Here is a 24252-nt window from a genome sequence, read left to right on the forward strand (position 1 = left end):
CATGACAAGTGTGGACCAAGTACAAAGCTTTGTTCCTTAGGTCCTCATTCTACACATTTATATTACAGTATATATGAGCAAGCTAAATTTGCTCCAAGGCTCCAAAGGCAAATCTGTGACCAAGTTACACTTAACTTGCAGTGCCACATGGACCAATGCCATACATATTGTATTTAACTAACATGGAGGTCAGTGTGCTAGAAAACATTCTGTAATTCCTGGCTAGCTGCTAAATTGTACACTGAACTGATTGTATTGAATTTCTTCTGCAAAATGATACAAAATAAGCACATGGAATGTTTAAGTGAGGAAAATAAAAAATTCTCAAAACAATCTTCATTCATTGAGAATTTGAGCTAAAAACAGATTCTTTGTTTATGTGCCATTAAAGGCATCATTAAAGTGACAACTGTGGCACCCATGGATTTTTAATTATGGATATGAGAATGCTTCACTATAATTGGAAATGTGAAAGCTTAATTACTAAGGTAATTAAGTAATGATTCCTATAAGTAGGGATCCCTAAAACAGTTACTTACAGAAATTTAAGTTTTCTTTCCAAGACAAATTTAAAAACTGAAGAATTCAATTTTTATTGAAACCATGTAAAAACTGTAATAGTTCTTCCACTTTTTTTTTTTTTTTTTTTTAAATCAAATTCTACACATTTTTAGAGGAATGCATTTCATGTTCTAAAAATGTTTTGATACAGTTTTGATAACAAATAACTGCATGTTAAGCAGAAATATGGTTGATAAAGTCAACATTAGCTGAACATTAAAGTGGCCACAAAAATACAGAGTATTGTAAACACTTTCCCAATGTTTAGATAAAATTATCAGTTGCTTGAGAAGTTAGAAAATTTCCCCTGAAAATGAGAATGAAGAATGTTCGCCTGAGCAACAATGATGAGCAGAGCTGTAATAAATTGTCCCATTATGAAGGTTATTACTTACCATATTTCTAAACTATATTATACTGATAACAAAAGAATGTATTGCAATATCAAAAACTATTGAATACATTACATGTAAATAAAATGTCTAATTTTAAAATACATGACAACATGATTACGATCAAACATCATATTAATGAGAACTTCTTTCAGTTTTTATAAAATAATTAAAATATTAAGGGTTTCATCTGAAAAATGATTGGATTATTATTGCAAAAAAGGTACTTCTCTTACGGTAATTAATGCTGATGAAATGAAAATCAGTGTGCGAAAGAGTGATACTAATGATTTTCAGATGAATGTGTAGCTGTGCATGAAAGCATTCCTAAACCACACAGATATAACACTGAACACGAATTTTTGTTTTGAAACAAAATGCAATTCACAAATTGCACTATAGTTTTAAATGCCTGCTCAGGTTGAACTTTGCCAACAACAACTTCTTCATTAAAAAAAAAGGATAATTGTCTAATTTTTTTAAGACTAATAAAGGGGTCCTTTCATACAAATGTTTTGTGGAATAAATTAAATTAAAATTATTAACAAAAATATATATTTAAGAGTCATCAATATGCAGTGTAGTATCAGTACTACTACTGAATTAAATAAGATAATAAATATGAATAAACAATTTCATTCACACATTAATGCTTCAGGAATAAAAATTCATATTATAGAAATTAAAAATTATATTTTCAGCTTATAACAATGTGAAAGAGGCAAAACAAGTACTTTAAAAGCATGGAATCAGTTCAATTTTAATTAATGTTCTTTATTTGATCTTCAGGTGAGAGGTATTCCAGAAGAAATGATTAACCCAATAAGACATTGCATGGTATCGGAACACATTCAAGTCTAGGGACAACCACTGAACAGTTCATACAGAAAATGAATGATTAGGGTTACAATGAGATGTGTGGAAGAAAGAAAGTGATTTAGATTATGACTTAATCCTCAGACAAACATGGTAAATATATATATATATTTTTATAAATTGCCATCTGAATGCTAATATATATAACTTTTTTTTTTTTTTAAATCTTCCCACCTGAGTATGATATACAACCAATTCTACATTTAACAGTCAACTAGAATATCCTCCACAAAACAATACTATACAGCATTTAAATTTCCTAAAACAGTGCATCTGTACTACTTATAATTTAACCCTGCAGCTTTTGTTGCCACGTTGCCCAAAGAAATTATCGCTGAATGTGAGTGATAGTACATAGTGTCAAACTATTAACATTACCTGATAATTAAAATAGTACTTTTCTGATTTCAAAATCAAATAAAAATTATAAAAAATAAAAAAGAAACAAAACAGTTTATGGTACATAGATTAATTTCTACAACTGTATGCACTATGACCTTCAACGTCTACAATTATTTTCTTCTGGAGCAGATACAGCATGAACAGTGTTATTACAAAGGAAATGACTATTTTGTAGTGACAGATAATTACAGATGAGTCACAATTTCCCCTTACCTTAAAAAATTATTCTGAATTTGTTTTTAATGGAAGCTTAACTTTAATCTGGTCCATTTTGGTCACTACTCATAATGGTATTCTCCAAACTAGTGCAACAATGACAATACCAAACACCAGTGTCAACCTGCACAATGCAATTAAATCTGAATTATCTCAGTATACTTTGTCAGGACCTTCCATTTGAATGACAAATTTATTCAAATACAAATGATTGTGGTCAAAAATCAGAAAGAATGTTGGTTACCAAGATTAAATAGATAGAACAAATAAAACATACAAGCGTTTTTATCAACAAAATATTGACTGCAGAAACTCACAGTTTACGGCTAGTCAAAAGTCAACCATTTTCATTACAAGTATTTCACTGCATATACAAAACAGTCATGCAGTCTTTGAAGTAGACTGCACTTTTTTTCCTTTCTTAGGCCTGGTACCTGCAGGCTACATGCACTCTAATGGCAAGGAGATACGGTGAAATTAATATACAGTTTTACATTCCATAACCCTGATAGCCAGGCATAGGTTGTCCATAAGGCTGGTATCCTGGACCCATCATACCTGGACCTGCTGTCAACATTAGCTGAGGTTCTGGTGCTGTAAAATATAAAATTTTTATTAAGGCTTTTTTTTTGTGTGGGTGTGAAACTTGTTTAGTTTAAACCAAATAATCAGATATAGAACACTACTGACAGTACATAACCAAAAATAAAGGCACCAAGTAATAAAAAAAAGTTGTTCACATATTTAACATCACAACTCATTGCTAAAAGAAAATCTTTTAGGAGTAAAGTACAGGGTTGTTAAAATTAAAGTATCCCTATGTAGAGGGCTCTGGAGCGAGTTCTAAGGCTCGTACTGAAGAGAAATTTGGACAACAGGTACAATAAAGAATGTGCTTGGCATTTATTGGAAAAAATAATCAGTTACAAAATTTGTCACTATATGGTGCTATGGCCAATACAAATCACTTGAACAGTGTTACAATTATTTGATGTGCCCTCCATTTTGGTCAACAACAGTTTCCATTCGAAGAACAGCATTTTCTACAGCAGAACATAACGTGTCAACTGGAATAGCCAGCACAATGACGTCTAATGCTGTCCTTCAGATCTGCCAGAGTTTGACATCCTTCCCGATACACCTGGTTCTTCATAACCCCACAACCAGAAGTTGGCCACCCCGATCACCTGATCGGGGTGGCCAAGATGTCTGGAAGCAATGGCTGATGACCCATTCGTCTATAAAGTGTTGCCTTTGCAATCTTTGGATACAACGGTGTATTGGCGCACCATCTTGCATGAATATGGTATCCACGTTGTTGCAGTTCTGGTATTGCAAAATTTACCAACATTTCATAATATCGCTGTCCAGTGGCGGAACAGGTGTGGGGTCCAGTCGGTATTATCTGTTCAAAAAAATATGGCCCAATCATGAACGTAGCCATAAATCCACACTACACTGTCACTTTTGGAAAATGCAATGGGATCTCTTGGATAACTCGAGGGTTTTCTGTTGCCCAAATGCGATAGTTGTGCGTATTCATTTGTCCATTTAAGCAGAAGTGGGCTTAATCACTCCAAAGGATGTTCCATGGCCAAGTGATATCCACTGTCATTCGCGACAGAAACTGAAGTGGTATGTGAAACAAATATCTGCATCACCATGCTTTAGCATGTGCATCTTGTAAGGATAGTACCACAACACCTGACGCATTACTAGCCTTACAGTGGAATACGGCATGTCCACTTCACGAGAAACAGCAGGCACACTTGCGCTACCACATGGAGATTGACTCGATAAATCCATGAGAGCCATAGCCACATCTTCAACACGAGAGGAGTCCACTCGTTTTCGATCTCTACCTGGTTGAACACCAAGATGTCCTGTTGCTTTAAATTTCGCAATCATTTTGCTTCACTAATAGTGTCTTTTCCTGCAATGTTGTTGGCATTGCTGCTGTAGTGCAGGCAATGCATCTACTGTATGCCTGCACTACAGCAGCTATTGAAGAGACTGCTTTGCTTTTATTCAGTAAAGTACAGCTGAGTAGTGGCGCTGTGGAAATAACTTACGATTATGCAAATAATGTAAATTATTTGCATAATCGTAACTAAGATAGTTATGTGCCACACAATGACAAATTTTGTAACTAATTTTTTTTCTCCAAAAAATGGCGAGCGCATTCTTTATTGTACCTGTTATCGGAATTTCTCTTCAGTAAGAGCCTTAGAACTCACTCCAGAGCCCTCTACATAGAGATACTTTAATTTTAACAACCCTGTAGTGCTTGGAAGCAGATTTAAAAAAAAAAAAAAAATCAACAAAGCCAAACTGCTTAAGATTAGTGCTAATGCAATTTGGGCCAGGTGGTTTTGGTGTGCTCCATTCGCTAGATATGTTTTAAGGCCAATGTGTCTAGTTGAAGAATGAAAAATCAAAAACTCGGCATCCGAGGGGCTGCATTGGTTTGAAACTATAACTCACATAAAAAGTTAATTTCCTCATAACTGCCAAGGTTCAAACTGAGAATGTTTTCAAACAGATGACAAGCAGAAAATCCACTTAGTCAGAAGTTATGGCCAGGGATTTGATGAACACCCTGATGGACTATAATTGGAATAAGTAGTTCATTAAGTAGAATAAGTAGTAGGACTACTGAAAGCCATTTCCAGGAATAGTGCATGTAATGCAATAAACCATTCCAAATATATATTATGGCAATGTTTCTTAATCCTTACTTTCTAGCAAAGAGTAGGAGACCGGCAGAATTACTTAACAAATACAGGTCACTGTTGAAAAAAAGCAGTGAATTAGGGTTGAATTTGTCTGCAATTCTGCCAAGACACGATAGGAGGGAGTATATAATGAGAGCCTTGTCGATCAATTCGGCCTTGGAAAGATTGTGCAAGGCTCAAGGGGTAGAATTTTTTTTTCAGCCTGGTCTGTACTTGTTAACAGAAGGGACTGCTTATACAGGGATGGGATAGACTTAAATAGAAAGGGTGCAAGAATATTTGCTGCTGCTATCGAGGCAGTGTTAGGTGGGTTGGAAAACTGCTAGCTTAGGGGGGGATACAAGGACTAATAGATTAACAGTAGCCAATGGCAGAGGTGGAAGTGATTCTTGCACTGCTTCTATTGGAATGAGCAGAAGCCTGGAAAACAAGATGCAGGATATTTCAGAGACTGCTGGGAGTCATTGCGGTACAAGTAAACACATGGGTTGTGTTAGGCTAGCTAAGAAAAAGAACAGGTGCATGTATACTTGCGTGTACACCAATTCTAGGAGTTCGGTAAATAAATTTGATGAATTTGAGATATTGCTCAAAGCATCAAAGGCGGATATTGTTGGGATATCAGAGATGTGGTGTCACACAGATATAGGGAATGCAGAACTGGAATTTGGGGAGTATGTCTACAGAAAGGGCAGACAGCATAGGAAGGGAGGAGGGGTTATGCTATTAGTTAAGAAACACAAAATCCAAGGAAGTGAAGCCAGTCGACATCGTGGGACAGTGCAGTGTTGAGTCAGTTTGGTGTGACATAAGCACTGGGAGATCAAAATTGAGAGTAGGAGTGTGCTATAGGCCTAATGACTCTGATGAGTATAATAAGAAACTGTACAGGGAAATAGTGGGCCAGTAAATCAGAGAGTCTTAGAATGGGGGATTTTAATTTCCCAGATATTGACTGGAATTTGTGGGTTGGTCACTCACACACTAGCAAGGCTTTTCTAGATTTATTGGATGATTGTTTTCTACATCAGCATGTTCGGGAGGCAACTAGAGGGAGTAATACTCTTGATTTGATTATCAGTAGTGATTCTTCATGCATTAAGAATCTGCAGATAGAGGAACCACTAGGTGGCAGTGATCACAGTGTGCTGAAGTGGGATTTACTCAAAGAGGTAACTACCATCAGGGGTAAAGGGAAGGGTTATTGCTTTCGTAAAGGCGACTACGATGGTCTGACACAGTATTTAAATTCTATACAGTGGGCCCAACTGATGATGTTACCAACAGCAAATTCAAAATGGGAAGCATTCAAAGAACTTATCTTGGAAGCTACTAGGCTTTACATACCAACTAAGAAATATTGTTCAAGGTTTAGGCCTAAATGGATGTCAGATGAACTAATGAGACATAGGGCAGAGAAGAAAAATGCTTGGGATACATATAAATTAACATTTGACACCTAAGCCTATGATAGATATAAGTTGATCTGTAACCAAGTTACAAAGGAGGTTAGGCAGGCGAAGGCAGATTAAGAGAAATCTTTGGCAAAGGATGCAAAGAAAAACAGCAAAGACATCTTTTTCTTATGTAACCTCTAGAAGGAAGGGGATGAATCAGACTGGTCCACTTGATATCGACGGTTCAACTGTTGATGATCCTGCTCAGGTAGCTAACAAACTAAATGAATATTTTGCATCGACATTCAAACATGAGGAGTTATTCAGCAAGGGGAATACCAGAGGTGTATTCAACTCTGGCAGTAAGCTAGATAATCTTGTAATAACAGAGTAAAATGGAGGAGAAATTGTTGAAGATAAACACAAGAAAGGCACCTGGGGTGGATGGGATCTATCCAGTTATATTAAAGGAGGCAGCAAAGGAAGTAAGCAAACCCTTAGCCATAATTATGAGAGCTTCCTTGGACTCAGGGGAGGTACCCACAGACTGGAGATGTGCAAATGTAACCCAAATTCACAAAGGAGGATCAAAGGCTGACACAAATAATTATAGACCTGTGAGTTTAACTTCTGTTCCAGGAACATTAATGGAGGCACTGGTTAAAGAAGCACTGCAGGATCATCTAGACAAGACATCAGTTATAGCTCGGACACAGCATGGTTTTGTTAAGGGGAAGTCTTGCCTGACCAATTTGATTGGATACTATGATGCAGTCACAAAAGAACTGGATGCAGGGAATAACTTTGATATACTTGGATCTTAGAAAGGCTTTTGATACTGTTGCACATGGAAGACTGCTGCACAAATTAGAGCAGTGTGGCATTGGAGGCAAATTGCTGCTATGGATAAAGGGGTGGTTGAGGGGGAGAAGACAGAGTGGTAATCAATGGACGCTGCTCATCGTGGACTAATGTTATTAGTGGAATCCCTCAGGGTTCAGTGTTGGGTCCATTATTGTTTTCTGTATTTATAAATAATGTTGATGATGGTATATCAAGCTTAATGTCAAAGTTTGCAGGGTTGCTAAGGACACTACTGATGCTATGCTGCTGCTGCAACAGGATCTGGAAAGGTTGAGCAGATGGGCTGAGAGGTGGCAAATGAAGTTTAACATTGACAAATGTAAAGTACTACACATATGGGAAACAGCAACCCCAGAGCAACGTACCAACTCTGTGGTACTACACTGGCAGTGGTAGAGAATGAAAGGACCTGGGGGTAATTGTGCAGGCAGATATGAAGTTCTCTGAGATACTCTTGCAGACGGGCTGCAAGAGTATCTCATGGTGCCTTATCAATGATATACAGGAATATTTCTAGCAGGGATAAGGAGGTGATTATTCCCTTGTATAAGGCAATGGTCAGGCCACACCTTGAGTACTGTATACAGGTCTGGAGGCCTCATTTCAAGAAGGATGTAGAGCTGCCGGAACGAGTACAGAGAAGGGCAACAAGGGGTTGCTCTTACGAAGAAAGGCTTAAGTTTTGCAAATTACAGTGTCTGGAGACTAGGCACCGGTGAGGTGATCTGATAGAGGTGTATAAAGCCTTGAATGGTTTGAGCATGCTCAATGCTGATGGGATTCTGCCTCTTGCTCAGAATAATCACCTGAGAGGGCATAAATTCAAATTGAGGAAAGACAGATGTAGGATAGATGTGCGGAAATTTGCCTTTAGCCAGCGGGTAGTTGGTTGATGGAACAGACTTCCATCCCTTGTTGTGGAAGTTGATAGCCTAAATAAATTTAAGGCTCAGCTGGACAGGTATTTCGAACGAACGGAGGGGTGAAGAGTAAGTTTTTTTTTTTTTTTTTTCTGGCTGATGCTGCATAAGCTTGTTTTCTTGCATCATATGCCTCTACTAATGCTAATCCTTTTTAATCCTGAATGGTAATGTAAGAACATCACATGGTAAAAATTGGGATGCAAAGAGGTGGTTTTTTTTTTTTTTTTTTCTTTTTTTTTGTTGTAATTTCATATTTCAGGTTCAGAGGGAAATCATCTGAGTGATTCCCTCTTCTGTATCCATGTTATAATCACCATAAAATGCATTATCTTCTATTTCACTTGATTAATTATCAAAATATTCTTTACATCCTCCTCTCCCCTAGCATTAGAGTGGCTCACCATTTGACACTCATTTGTAGAGATAGAGCTTGTACTCTGGGGAGTTCTCCAGTCGTGGAACTTCCCCAGCCCAAATGGGTCTGTAAAAATAGTTAAAGACATCATACAAGTACTGCATCTATTACCATAAGAACTGCTGTACCATGACCAAAGAAATAAATTCTGCTCCAAGGAGCTTTCAAAACACAACTAACCAGTTTATACATCCAACAATTTTAGTAATCTTTGTTCTTCTTTCATCATCCTCCATACACATATTGTAGTTTTCAAATTATTTATCTACGATTAATACTTGACATTTTATTGAAAAAAATGTCAGGTAGTCATCAAATACTTAATATTTCTGTACTGCATATATTTTAGTATTGGATGTGTACCTATTTTGTAAACTCAGCACTAGTCATAAGCAAACAGAATAAACCAGTTTGGAAAATCTGAACAAAACAACAATGAAAGAAATATAGTAAGCATTTTACCATATTATTATTATTATTACAGAATACTAAATAACAACCATGAAAACATACTTACAACCTCTTAACTAATAAAACATAATGAAGATTCATAAAATGTATGAACTTTGCTTGCAAAAAGAAAGAAAGCTATTGGCATTATGTTTTGTCTTGTATTAAGCATTACAGCTCTGGTTCATACTATCTAACAGTGAATATGTATAAAATCAAAATGTATCAATGGTGTGAAAGAAAAAAATCTGTTGATTAATAGAAGAGGGTACTATTTTAACACAGGTATTGAAAAGTTTAAAAAAGCAGGCTACTCTGCATTGTTTGTCTGTCTACTTCTGGGGGCACTATTGTCTTAACAGTAACACAGTTTGGACATATGCTTGAGACATATGTCCAAACTGTGGACAAAACTTGAGACAACTCAATAGCTGACAACTGATTATAATTCCTGTAGATTGTAATTACAAGAAAATTTCTAATGAAAGAACTCTTGCATCAATCAGCAATAACAACCATATCACTTTCTTGTATACCTTGATGCCACTTTGACTAAATAAATAATTATGAGTCCACACAATATAAAAGTAAACTGGCATTTTAATACAAATGCATAATTTAAAATATTACAAGCCAGAATTGCACATTTTATATCTTTATTTTAAGCAGGTATATTTAAATGCCACTTCAATTTTCAGATTGTGTGGATTCTTATTTAGTCGTAGTGGTATTAGAGTACAGTAAACCCCCGCTATTTGCAGTTTCGCGTATTCGTGGACGCTGATTTAATATAAAATGAAACCTAAAAAAAAAAAAATGTGAATTTTAAAGTGCCGTGAACATTTTCCGCCATAAAAAAACATGGGCATGTCCAAAATTATCTTTCCTTGTCAAAACAGCACTCAGTGGGTGGGGGGGGTGACAAAATCGCAAGCGTGGATGTTTCTCGCTAATCCTTGTTCAGTGTGCGTTATGCGCTTGTCATGGAAGGTTTCGTCGTTTGCTTTTAATTTATATGCTTATAAATTGGTAAAACAGACGTTTGAGTGTGTTAATGGAAGAAAGTAACTTTATTGTGGACAATTTCTTTCTAACCCGTACAAAAATATGAATAACAAGGGAAATGTGAAAAGATCAAAGAAGGTGATGACATTAGCGAATAAAATTGAGTTATTGGATAAAATTTCTAATGGTGAAAGTGTCTCCTCAGTGACAAAACATTATAAAATCAATGAGTCAACGGTACGATCAATCAAGAAATCAGAAGAAAAAATCTGCCGTAGTGTCCATGAAAACGCGCTAATTGTTTAAAAAATTTGCTCTGTAACTCGTGATGTTAAATTAGAAAAAATTGGAAAAAGCTTTAAATCTGTGGATAGAAGACCGAACTCAAAATAAAATTCCCTTAAGTTCACTCATCATTCGTGAAAAGGCAAAACTCCTTTATCAACACTTTAGCGAAACTGGTGATAGCACTGGCGGGATAAGTTTTTTAGCTATAGCAAAAGTGCTGGATTGAAAGATTTGTTTGAAATTTCTAATAAATATTACATTTAATATTAAATTGTTTCTTATTTTCATTTCGATGCCTTATGCTTGCATTTCACTATGTATTGTCTATGCACATAATCATATTATGAAGGTACATATAATACAGTCTGTCCTCGTATAGCACGATAGTTGTGTTCCTAGAAACCCTCGTGCAATGCAAAATCGTGCAATATAAACAACAGGCCCTATGGGAAAAGTGGGGTTAGGTGCCGATAACCCAAGATTGAACACACATTTAGAACCAAAACATTACCAAACACAATAAATAATCGGGTAATTTTAATCGTTATAAAATACGTTACGTATTTTATAACGATTAAAATACGTAATAAAAAATAATATTATAATATTTTTTTATTATAATATAATAAATAATAAAAAATAAATATTTTTTATTATTTATTTAAATAATAAAAAATTTATTAATAAAATAGTAAAAAATTTATTATATTAAATAAAATAGTCGCAATAAAATACTTACGTATTTTATAATACGTAAGTATAAATTATAATACGTAAGTCGTAATAAAATGCTTACGTATTTTATTACGACTATTACGTAATAAAATATTGCTAATGCTTTTGCTTCTATCGTAAGCAAACTTGTTTTTTGTTTGATTTTCTATCCAAACAGATGACAGCCATTCCATCTCTTCCAATTCTTTGTGTCTTAATCTAATGGATTTTAATTACACTTTGTGTTGTTCCTGCTATCAAAGTTGTTTTTATTTTCTCTGCCTTCTTTCTAATTCTCGGCGTTGCCTCATTTCGGTCTGTAGCACGTGCAATATCACATGGTCTTTCATTTTGCTCAAAGCGTTTCACAATTTCATATTTTTTCTCTATCGACAGAGGCGGACTGGCCATAAGCCTTACCCGGGAAATCCCGGTGGGCCGGAGGCCGGTGTGATTTTGGCCATAAACCATAGTATGAGGCCACTATAAATTTTCCCGGGTAAGAATTTTTGACCCAGTCCGCCTCTGTTTATCGATATTGCTTTTTTTTTTTTTTCTCTCTCTGAATCTGCAGTGTCTTCGCCAGGATGCTTCCTTTTCACACCTTTTAAGTATTTTACTAATTTTTAGGAAATAAAGCGCAATTACAAAACGAGGAGGCACGCTTGATACACATAAACAAAGCTGCGCCCGTGTAACAACTGAATAAACAACACCGTAAAGGCCAAGATACACTATTAAACACCTCACATTTTACTAAAGCACATTATTTCCATAAAACAATTTCCAGTTGCGTTTCTGCTAGTGGAATCTGTTATAAACTAGTAGTAAACTCCATCTAATTGCATTTGCGATTATATCGATAGCTGGAATTCTTTTGGTTTTTACGTTATTATGCTGATATGTGTTTCCCCTTCACTGATATAAAAAACATAAATACATTTCCAGAATCTTCTCTTCATTCCTATCGTGTTGCGTTCGGTTGGCGTGATTCTGTGTTCAACTGCCATTTCTTGTAAACACAAAGGCGAATCGTGCTAAAGCGAATTCGGTTCGTGTTATATAAGATATAATTCCCCTATTTATAAATCGTGTATGATCGAATTCGTGTAATGTAAACACATGTTATACGAGGACCGACTGTACATACATAGACAAAATATTAGACTAGTTTTTTTTATATATTTCATACTTTGGAACGAAACCCCTTTATTACTATGGGAGCCATAACTCAGTATTCGCGTTTTCGGTATTCGCGGCATTTCTCAGGAACATAAACCCCGTGAATAGCGGGGGTTTACTGTATACAAGAAAGTGATATGATTATCTGTAAATACATGGGAAGGTTGGTTCAAAGAAAGAAAGTAATGAATGAGGAAAAGTTCTGCAAGTATCTAGGTCAACAGTGAATAGACATTGACTAGTTCTGACTAGAATAGAAGAAATAGAATTACAGATATACTTTTCAGAAGAACGGCCATGGAAATATCTATGGAAAAGGTATGTAGCAGAAAATGAATTTTAGGATAAGTTGTAAAATTTTAAAATTTAAAATCAGCATAATTTTTTTTAACAGATTTCATTCAAGATAATGTTTTGTCTATTGGAAGCAGATTAATGTCAATATTAGCATTAGTAGAGGCATTTGATGCAATAAAGCAAGCTTATAATACATCTCAGCCAAAAAAACCCATTCCCATTTCACACAACCATTCGCTCTAAAAGTTTATCCAGTTCTTCCTTGAATTTATTTAAGCTATCAACTTCCACAATGACAGATGGAGGTTTGTTCCCACAATCACCTACCTGCTGACTAAAGGCAAATTTCTGCATATCTATTCTACAACTGTTTTTCCTTTCCTCGATTTGAATTTATGCCCCCTCAGGTTTGTAATTTAAGCAAGAGGAAGAATCCCATCAGATGAACCTGCTCAACCCATTCAAAGCCTTATACACCTGAATCAGATTACCTTGCAAGTGCCTACTCTCCGGACATTGCAATTTTGCAGAATCTAAGCCTTTCTTGGCAAGAGCACCCCTTCGTTCCCCTCAATCTTGTTGCCCTTCTCTGTACTCGTTCTACCAACTCTACATCCTTCCTAAAATTTGGCCTCCAAGTCCTGTAAGCAGTACTCAATGCATGGCCTGACTGTTGTCTTATACCAGGGCTGTCAAACTCATTTGGGCCACAGGCCAATTCCCATATTAGTGTACCTCATGCGGGCCACACAACCTACAAAACCTTGCCATTGCTGATTGGTACTTGCAGATGAGAATGCACTAATAACTAAGTGAAAGGAAATAAGTCTGAATAAACAACAGAACGAATAATGAAAAGCAAGTTTATTCCATATAATAGAATATTTTAAAGAAGGAATATACATGAAATTAGGTAATCTAGGCCTTTTTGCCAGACACTTGACTCTGTTTACCTGCAACCAGCTTGGCAAGATTTGGAGTCAAAGATTGAGAAGACACAACTTTCATTATGGAAGAAAGATTGGCATCAGTTAGCCTTGTTAGCTTTTATATGGGAAAACAGTTGTTCACATAAATACGTGCTCCTAAAGTAACATAGAATTTGTGCGGCAAACTTTCTTATCTCTGGGTATATTTTTGCCCTACATACAAGTGGAGAATTTTGGGATCCCAACATCTCTGTATTTTTCTTTTAAAAATTCAGTCATTCTGCAGATCAATTATTCCATTTGTACAGACATGGAAGCTCTCTCAACATTAAAAGAAAAAGGACCCGTGAAAAGAGAAGAATCTTCTTGAACTCTTTAAACGCCTCTCAAATTCATCTTTAATATTTTCTATTATGTCACAATATTTTGAAACTGATTTTTGAACTGTTCACACATAGAAAAGTAAGTCAGAGTATCCTCTTTTAATTGATTTTGCCACGCAATCAACTTTTTTTAAAAAGTAGCCAGTGCATCATACATGTCTGTTATACTGATCTTTCCCTTGTAGTCTGATGTTTAGATGACCTGTAATATCTACTAGTAAGGCCAGATCTAGTACCTAAGACTGTTCCTTCAGAAGCAATACATCCTGACTTTTCAACCTTTCATTTCTAGGAACAGTATTATTTCTTTCAAAAGAAGAAGGAAAAAAAAAAAAAAAAAAAAAAAAACCCTCTTTAGTACGTTTTGGCAAGACAACCAATGAACCTCTGTGTAGTACAGCAACCATTCAAATTTACTTTCCAAGTCCTTAAGAAGGAGAGCAAACTGGCAGTGATTCAGTCCTCTGGACCGGATGAAGTTCAGTTTTGGCCACAGTCTTGAGCACATAGTCCATTTTCAGTATTTTGATTCATGTTTTCTAATTTTCAATTCTCGTTTGTCCAGATACTCATCCTTCGGTTTTACTTCTAGCATTGATACAAATCCTTTGACTTTGCCTGTCATCACTGAAGCGCCATTGGTAGTCACAGCCATGAGTCTCTTGAGAGGAAGCTTGTATTTCTCCAGAATTCTCCATGCAGTGTCACAAATGACTTCCCAAGTAGTAGTTCCATGAATGGGAATCATTTCCAAAAACTCTTCAGTTACTTTCAAATTGTTATCGCAGGCTCGAAGAAACAGTGCAACTTTGCCACGTCTTGAATATCATTACTTTCATCAAGTGCAATTGAAAAATGTTGAAATGTTGCGGATGCTTCCTGCAGTTGTTCAAGCAAATTGTCTGCTATCTCTGTTATCCTTTCAGCCACTGTTTTTGACAATGAAATTTCTTGGAACACTTTCATATATCCGGGACAGACGTTTTCAGTCACTTTTATCATGCATTCTTTAACCACAGAGCCTTCACTGAAAGGTTTGGAATGTTTTGCCAGTAAATAGCTGATTTCATAACAGGCTTTCCCTACTGATTCACTGCATTCGTTAATTTTTGTAATTAATTTTGCTGCTTTTGAAGTGAGTACTTCATATCCTTTAGCTTTTCTTCTCTTAATTTATCCTCTAAGTGGGAAAATTTTTTCTTTGTGAATTGTATCATAGTGTCGTTTAATACTGTACTCTTTGATGACACTAATTGATTCATTGCAAATAATACACACAATTTTACCTTTTACCTCTGTGCAAAAGTAACTACATTCCCATCTTTCTTGGAATTGTCTCCCCTCATCAACAACCTTTCTTTTTCTGGTTGGCCTGGAAAGTGATATCGCGTCGGAATCACATGTATATAAGAGTCACAACACAAATATTAGCTCACTCATATTATGATTTAACCAACTCGATCAGTATGAAAGCCACAGTAAAACTGTCAGTGTGCGAAAGTCACTTAAATAGGCAATGGAAAATACTGGAAATTGTGCGATCACAGAAAGCAGTGGAAGATGGTAGAAACGCATTTTAGAAATGTCATTATTTTCCATGGAAGCGGCACAGGCCTAAAAAAAAAAAAAAAAAAAAAAAAACCTTATACAAAGGAATAATCACTCTGTGCTGTCAAAATTCCTGTGTATATCATTGACAAGACCCCATGACGTTCTCTGGAAGCCTGTCAGCACTGCTCAGAAAACTTCATACCTGACTGCACAATTACCCCACCACCGGGTCTTTTCATTCTCTACCACCTTGAGTGCAGTACCACAGAGTTGGTATGTTTCTCTGGGGTTACTTCTACCCACATGCAGTACTTTGCATTTGTCAATGTTAAACTTCAGTTGCCACTTGCATACTGTCATTAACAACCCTGTCAACCTTTGTATCATCTGCAAACTTGGACATTAAGCCTGATATACATTCATCAATATCACTGATAAATATATAAAACATCAATGGACCCAATACCCTGGAAAACTCCACTAATAATATTAGTCCATGAAGAGCAGTGTCCATTAATTACTATGATCTGTCTTCTCCCACTCAATCACCTTTTAACCATTGTAGCAACTTGCCCTTAATACCAATTTGAACAGTATTCTTCCATCTGCAACAGCATCAAAAGTTTTTCTGAAATCCAAGTACAGGTAACCTCATAATGCAAAACCATGAAGTAAGAACCAGTACAAGGGGTGGGAAGGGGGGTTACATTCCAAAAGCTAACAAAAATACACCATTTTTTTTATAACTATTGGACACTTCATTTTTATAATGTTAATAACTGAACAAATGTCATAACTTGCAAACTGTGATACATATATGTCAGATAATGTACGTTCATTTAATTTTATTTCACTTCATCACTGCTAAGCATAATCAAACGAGAATGTTTTCTCTATTGCAGATTATCTTCACCTTCTGCTCTCTTTAAAAACTAATAACTGGTTTGTTTGCTTTTGCTTGATAGATCTTTGTAAATTCCTTGGTATGGAGCTAAACATTTTTGAAGCTCTCTTTTGAACTTTGTGCTCCTTTCAATAGAAGGATCTGCATTCAAAAAATAAGATTCTAATTGCTTGGCTAAGTTTATGCCTTCCCATATGCTTTTTTAGAACTTCAGAATTTTTAACCGCGCTATCATCCTCTGAATTGATTTGGTTTACCTCCAATGCAATTTCCACCAAATCCACTTTTGCCAGCCTATTTTCCTACCAATAATTCGTGAACGTCTTCAGTAGTCATATCACCAAAACCTTCCTCTCCTACCAACTTAGCAAGTTCTACTATTGCATCGATTACGTTTTCTGTCGGTTCGACCAAAGTTCCTGAATGAACTGGCTCTGGCAATAATTTTTCCAACACGCATTTAATGTTGACTGTTTTACTTCTTTGAGTGATAAAGCTATGGTTCCGATACAGACCACAATTGAAAAATTGTTTCCATGCCTCCATCACTTCAATAGATTTGGAATCAATTTTTTCCAAAATCCATTGTAACGATGTAATGAGTTTTAAAGGTAGATATAATGCTTTGATCAAATGGCTGAATTAAAGAAGTTGCATTAGGTGGTAGGAAAATTACTTCAACGTCTGGATGACTTAAACCTTTTGATGGCCTGGCACGTTATCCAATAGTAATAAAACTTTGAAATCTAGATTTTTCTGTTTTAAATACTTTTCCACAGCTGACACAAAACAATTTAGAGACCATTCTTTAAACAAATCAGTAGTTATCCAAGCTTTTTTATTTGCTTTTCAATATACCAGTAGTGCATTTTTATTTGCACCTTTCATCGCGCTAGGATTAGCAGATCTATAAACCACTATAGGTTTTAAACACTTTGCAACGTATGACACCCTTTCCCCTTTTTTAAGACGATCCAAAATTTGGATCTTTGATTCTTATGAAATAAAGTTTCTTTTGAACAGTGCCTTTTTTTTTTTTTTTTTTATAGCTACAGGGAATTTAAATGATTGGTGTACATTCTCTGAAAAACGATGGGAGGGGGGGATGTGGCCTGGTGCCCCTACCCTGAATACACCACTGACAAAAATTATTCCATACAGTTCTTAAGAGCAAAGTTTAGTAACCCGGAACAATGAATAACAATCAAATAAAAACCAAAATACCCTTACAAAAACCTTAAAACTCACAAATTGCACACTTAAGTCAATTTTTTATGGTCTCAAACAAGCACAAGTTCAATAGCAAAGAACCTAACCCAGGGATCTCTCAACAAAATACAGTGGACCCCTGCTTTACGATTGGTTCACTGCAATCAAATCAACTTTATGATGGATTCGTCATAATAAAATGCCAATTTAAATGGCATATCTAATAAGCAAAAATAGGAGGAATATTATCCGCAGGCTATAAAAGTAAAGATATAAAGTACAAATTTAACTTTATTACCTTAATGATTAGCAAAGTTAAATGACACATGAAAATCTGAAGAATATTTTCCAGTTAGCCAAACAAAAATAAATTTATGCTTACGTACATAGCTTAATTAATGTACTGTTAATTGATATTTCTGTTCACTGGCTTTTTTTTTCCTTTTGGTTGTAAAATTTAAAACAGTATAAAATGATAAGCAATTAGTAACAAAAAACACTACATGCACAATTTGCAACAAACACAATATGTGCAAGTGAGATACTGAGTAATGAGTTTCTGAAATTTGTTTTTTATACGATTGAATATTCCATGGAAGGGGAAACACGTTTCACCATAACATGAAAACTCACAGAATTCCAGCTATCGGTACAATTGCAAAAGCAATAAGACAGTTTACTACCCGTTTATAATGGATCGCACTAACAGAAAAGCCCAACACATCGGAAAGTGCAAATTGTTTTTGTTTTATGGTAGTTACCTCCAGATATGTGCTTTAGAAAAATATCACAAAGGCGATAACGACTAGTAAGTCAACAGTGGGAGATTCATAAAAAGGAATGGAAATGTTGAAAAATCAAATCTAACACAATAGCATTTTCCCAGCACAAAAGCTCAAAAATACCGTGTTATGCGAGGCTTACCGCAATTCTCTAACCACGTTAGAGCAAAATCATGTTGTATAAGTACTGTATTATGCGAGGATTGCTGCAATTTCAATCATGTTAGAGTCAAACCATGTTTAAAAAGTTATATAGGGGGTTGACTGTATATGATATCAAAATTATTTTTTGCATCCAGTAACATCCCTTGTAACCACATCATAGTATCATCAAATTGGTCAGATAAGACTTCCCCTTAACAAACCCATGCTGTGTCTGAATAATTACTGCAGTCTTGTCTGGATGATCCTGCAATGCTTCTGTTTCCCTGGTACAGAAGTTAAACTAAAAGGTCTGTAATTACTTGTGTCACCCTTTTTGTGAATTGGGAGCATTTAGCTTTTTGACTGATTAGAGTAACGGGACTAGAAAAAAAAAATTTTCAGCGTCATGTTTAATAGGAATCAAGGATGACACACACAGATAGTTATATAATTTTCTAAAGATTTTCAACCTTTAGAAAGAGATTTTTGGAATTATTCTGGATATGGAACATCAATAACGTTGAATGGCTTTTAAGTTAACCCATTCAAGAAGTTGGTACTTGACACAGAATCAAGGATGACACACAGATAGTTATATAATTTTCTAAAGATTTTCAACCTTTAGAAAGAGATTTTTGGAATTATTCTGGATATGGAACACCAATAACGTTGAATGGCTTTTAAGCTAAAACAGAAAGTAATCCCCCCCCCCAATTATTAAAATAAAGGCCCATATTTCTAGGTCATATAATATTGAAGAAAGAAGAGTATTAGAGAAGAATCTTAAGGCTGCAACATGTTTTCTAGAATCCATTTTTTTTTTTTTTTTTTTTTTCAGGAAGGAGATAGTTGGTGTTGTATAAGTTTTAGTTTGACGAAAAAATTTAAGAGAGAATCAGATAACCAATTAGACAGGATGGATCGATGAGATGGGAAGTGGAGGGTGTTTTTTTTTTTTTTTTTTGACTGATGCATAAGCTTGCTTTTTTGCATCATCTGACACTACTAATACTAAATCACGAGGGGGGGGGGGAGGAGAATGAATGACAGGTTATATTTAAGAATTTGAAATCTAGATGTATACAATACAAATAAAAAGAACAAGAAACATACCATAAACAATAGGTTTTTGTTCATTCTGTGCTGATTCCTCTAGTCGTTGATTTTCAAGCTCTTCTAGTTTATCAACCTATGGTTAAAAAGAATGCCTTTAATGCCTTCATTTCGAAAATGTTACTTTTTTTTGTTTTTTTAAGCTAATGAGAGAAAGTTTAAATTATGCACTAATCCTAATTAAGGAATTACTTCTCTAATTTTAATTTTATTGAGGATAAATATGAAAAGCTACAGTTTAAAATCAGCTATAATGAAGTAATCTTTATAACCTTTACCCATGGTCAGACTGAATGCCGGTTAATATTATCGCTGGTTATTCTTATTAGCTTCTTTATTATAACCAAAAAATGAAAATTCAAAACCATTTATATTATAAGGGTATGTAAATTCTGCCACTTTATTATTTTTCATTTCAATTAGGAGAAATATGTCTTCCAGAACATCTAAAATTGTGTATGTCTGAAATTTGTGACTTATTTCAAACCCCGACCATGCCAATAATGTTTACAATCTTGTCCCTTAGCATGAAAGTGGTACTTTAACTTTAATTCCTGCCACATGTCCAAAGCCTTCAGGAAAATCAGGAGAATGCCTATAAACAAAAGCAAGTGAACAATCAAGAAAATGCTTTTGCTATTGAGCTATATGGTTGGAGAAAGGAGAAATCTAACCCACTATGGTAAAGTTTTACATAGAAATCTAACCCACTATCTAACCCAGAAATCTAAAGTTATTGGTGTTAAATTACACCATTCAAATATCAGTTTTCCATTAAGTAATCATGTGATCTCACAGTACGTATGTGCAGTACTGTATCCACTGTCTGCTTTCTGTGAATACAGTAGTTTACTTTGCAATAGACACCCGTCAAGAATTGAACCACGATTTATTTCATCTTAGAACAGAAATTTTGCAGAAATGTAGAGGTTAAGTGTGAGTGAAAAGAACAAAATTCTAAGTGCTTATGATGTCTCACCTAAGTGTAGTCAGAGAGAAGCTGCATTAAAACACAGCATTTCACAGCCGCTTTTGTGTAACCTTTTAAAGAATAGAAGAAAATTGTATGAATTACGAGTGACTGTGAACGATAACCTGAATAGGAAAAGAAAAAGATATAGAAAGAATGAATTGCAAAGAAGCACTTCTGAGAGGGCTCACAAATGCAAAATTAAAAAATGCCAATAGCCGAGTGGTCAGTAGCGGGAGTGGAGTAGCACACGCTCTTTGAGTAGACCAGGGTTCAAGCCCCTGACTGCTAAATACGGTCGATCTGCCAACCCGTACTAGACAGCGTGGCAGATTATGGTCCATTTCCCTCAGCATGAATTGTTGAGGAGGCTTCCATCCTGCAGTGGGTTGATAATAGCTGCAGTTGAACTTTTTTTTTTTTTTTTTTCAATCAGCAGAAATATCCTATGTAAAAAAGGTTAAGAAATTTGCAAATGAACTGTGTAAATGATTTTAAGCTTATAGATGGGTGGCTAAGCAGGCAGAAGGAGAAACAACATTGTGTACAAAAAATTTTATGGAGAAAAATCACTCTTGGATATAGGTTCAGCATAAACATGGGTGGAAAGTGTCATACCTAATATACCAGAAGAATTTAGGTCCTGACTACTTTCAACACTGACAAAACTGGTGTTTATTTAAGAGCAATGCATGAGTATACTTTACTATTCAGATATGAACATTTGACACCTGTTAAAAAGCAGAGAGCAAAAGTGACTGTACTTATGTGCAATATGACAGGCAAAATAAAAAAAATAATAAAAAACTTTTCGTAATTGGAAAAAGTAAGCATCCATGTGTTTTCAGAGGGACAAAAAAAAAAAAAAAAAAAAAACTTACCAGTTGAATATAACAGCAACACAAAGCCTCAAATTTTCGCAAGTCAGTAAAGAAAATTGCTCTTACCTTAGATAACTGTATGGGCTCATTCGAATGAGCGGTCAAACAAAGTAAAACTCTTATTTCTTCCAGCGAATATGATGTCCATAGTGCAACCTTTGGATCCGGAAATCAAAGGTTTTCAAAACATTTAACAGGAGTGCAATGCAACAAAAAAATATTTCAGAAATTGAAGACAGTGATGATGTCCGAGCTAAGGGCCTCGCAAAAAGAATCGACTTATTAGATGCAGTACATATGATGCCTAGTGCTTGAGATTTAATTTCCAAACAAGCAAAAATGTTTTCATAAACTGGATTTATTCAACCAGGTGTTGTGATAAATATTGAAGGAAGTGGTACAGTGCCAGAGTATACCAGTAATTCATTTAATATTACACAGTTTCAATGAGTGGATAAAAATTTATGAAAACCTTCTGACAACAAGTGAGCTTCAGATTTGGGTGGTCCCAATAAGACAGTTATAGTATGAAGTGCTTACCAGATTTACTGCAAAACGATTATCTGTCAGTAAATGATATAGTTGATGGAATTATACCAGATACACCTGACACCGAGTGAAATGAAAATTCTGATGTTGTTGCTGTTTTGGTTTTTAGGAGCATTAGCAACTATGGCCATACTGCTCCGGGGATATGCGGTGGTCATTCCCTAACCTTTCCGTATTTGGTGGGCACAGACTCGAACCCCGGTCTAATCAAGAAGCATGTGCTACGCACTGCTGCTCCTGCCCACCTGGCTACAGAGGCGCTGAAAATTCTGATAACAAGATGGAGGACCATAGAGTTATGCTCATGACCAGAGAAATTAAGAAATCTTTTGAAGTGTTACAAAGTGCAGTAGAAGTTAAGGGAGGGAAAAGTGGAAACAAATTATTATACAGGTTACAAGAATGTATTGAAAATTTAACTGCTAATGATTTAAAATAAAAAAATTGGAGAAATTTAAATAGGTTGGTATTTTTATAATGTTTTTCATATTCATTAATATAAGGATCATCTTGAACATTCAGTACATGCTGCCATCTTTTATTTATGTTTCCAATTAACTATACAAAATTTATAATAGATGACCAAAAGCTGAAAATTCAATGAGATTGCACATGGGCTAACAAGAACCAAAATTAAAGAAATTCTCTGAAGAATCATTTGGCTCAATAAGTTGATAAATCAAGTAATACATAAATATATTCAGAGCACATTATTACATCAAAAAAATTTTTTTTTTTTTTTTTTTTTTTTACATGCTGATTTGTTATAATGTTCAGCAATCAAGTTAAAACAAAATAAGAACATGTTTTAAAGCATTTATATAGATAGGGTTTATTTTTAAAAAACTTCAATATTGCAAGGGAAAAAAAAAAAAAAAAAAAACACTGTAGAGCCTGCTGCTAGAGGTCTGCACAGGTTCGGGCTTGGCCCTGGTAGCACAAATCACAATCGGGCTCATGCCAGATCGAGTAGCACAGATAACATTTGAGTTAGTGTTGGTGACAAACTTTTATGAAATGTTATAAGTATTTCAGGCTGTCTCAAGCAATTTTTTTATTCCAAAGAATAAGTTCTTTGTATTAGCAGGTAGCTTGTGATGGAGAAAATATAGAACAAAGTTATCTGGCACTGTTTGTGTTGCAATCAAGGACAATATGTGGACTAGGAATACCTGATTGGTACTAGAGAAAGGCAAAGTCCCATATTATTATAAGCAGACTATTCAATCAAGCTAAATAAAACAAGTATTGAAACATGGATGAAATGAGGAATTGTAATAAAATAAAGCCGTCCTTTCCCTTTAGTTGTATTGAAGTAGAGCTCTCATATGTGCAGGAAGGGATGAACTGCCATAGTTGGCAGTGTTTTTAACTAAGGCAATAAGTAACAAATTGTACGTGGTTTAAAAAGTGAGTTAATTATAAAATGTTTAGAAATGCTCTAAGAAGTTTGGAAACAAACTGCTGTTTGTATGGAATACTAGGAAGTGATTTGCACAGGATTAGACTAATCACACAATAGGTTCATAACCTGCTACTGTTATACCTGCAGCAGCAGTTCAATCTGATATTTCTGACTCATGTCAGAAAGAAATGTGGATGAAGAAGAAGAAGAATGCTTCATTTTTGTACAGGTAACTGTTACATATTTTTAATGTCATAAAATTTGATTTGGCAACTTTTTATGGGAAAACAGACTTTTAACTGTATTTAGCAACTTATTAGTAGAAAGTGTTGGCAATGCTGATTTCTGGATCACTTGTGTTGTCTGATCATGCATTCAGGAATGTTGTAACTGAGCATGTGAACAATATTTATCATGAATAGGTTGAGTTTTAGTTCTTTTTCAAATACACAAAAGAATGCACACCCCTCAAAATGAATTTTGATAAAATCAAAGGGAAATTAAAAAGTTAATATATTTTGATGGCAAAGAACATGCTAAAAGTGAGGTATGGAAATTGTTTTATGAAATACAAGATTGAAACAGCTACTGAAGTGAAAACTGGTGCCATTCAGTATATACAATGCCACTTTTTTAAGTTACTTTGCCAAAAAACTTCATATTTAAGTGACCATTCTTGTAAAAATCAGTGTTGGGAAAAGCAGCATAGAGAAAC

General features: G+C 35.1%; 1 protein-coding gene across 1 annotated transcript in view; it reads right to left on the bottom strand.

Annotated features, from left to right (window-relative positions):
* Positions 1 to 1706: 1706 nt before the first annotated feature.
* Positions 1707 to 24252, bottom strand: part of Chc (clathrin heavy chain) — a 496589-nt gene continuing 474043 nt past the window's right edge. Inside the window, exons 29-30 of the mRNA XM_090369802.1 lie at positions 19733 to 19808; positions 1707 to 3041 (exon numbers count right to left, since the gene is read on the bottom strand). Coding sequence (XP_090225928.1) covers positions 2938 to 3041; positions 19733 to 19808 — 180 coding nt within the window. The 3' untranslated portion in view covers positions 1707 to 2937. The remainder of the gene's footprint in view (positions 3042 to 19732; positions 19809 to 24252) is intronic.

The sequence above is a fragment of the Mastigoproctus giganteus genome, chromosome 3 (genome assembly GCF_048544385.1).
Source record: "Mastigoproctus giganteus isolate SK-2022 chromosome 3, ASM4854438v1, whole genome shotgun sequence".
Classification (NCBI taxonomy): Eukaryota; Metazoa; Arthropoda; class Arachnida; order Uropygi; family Thelyphonidae; genus Mastigoproctus; species Mastigoproctus giganteus.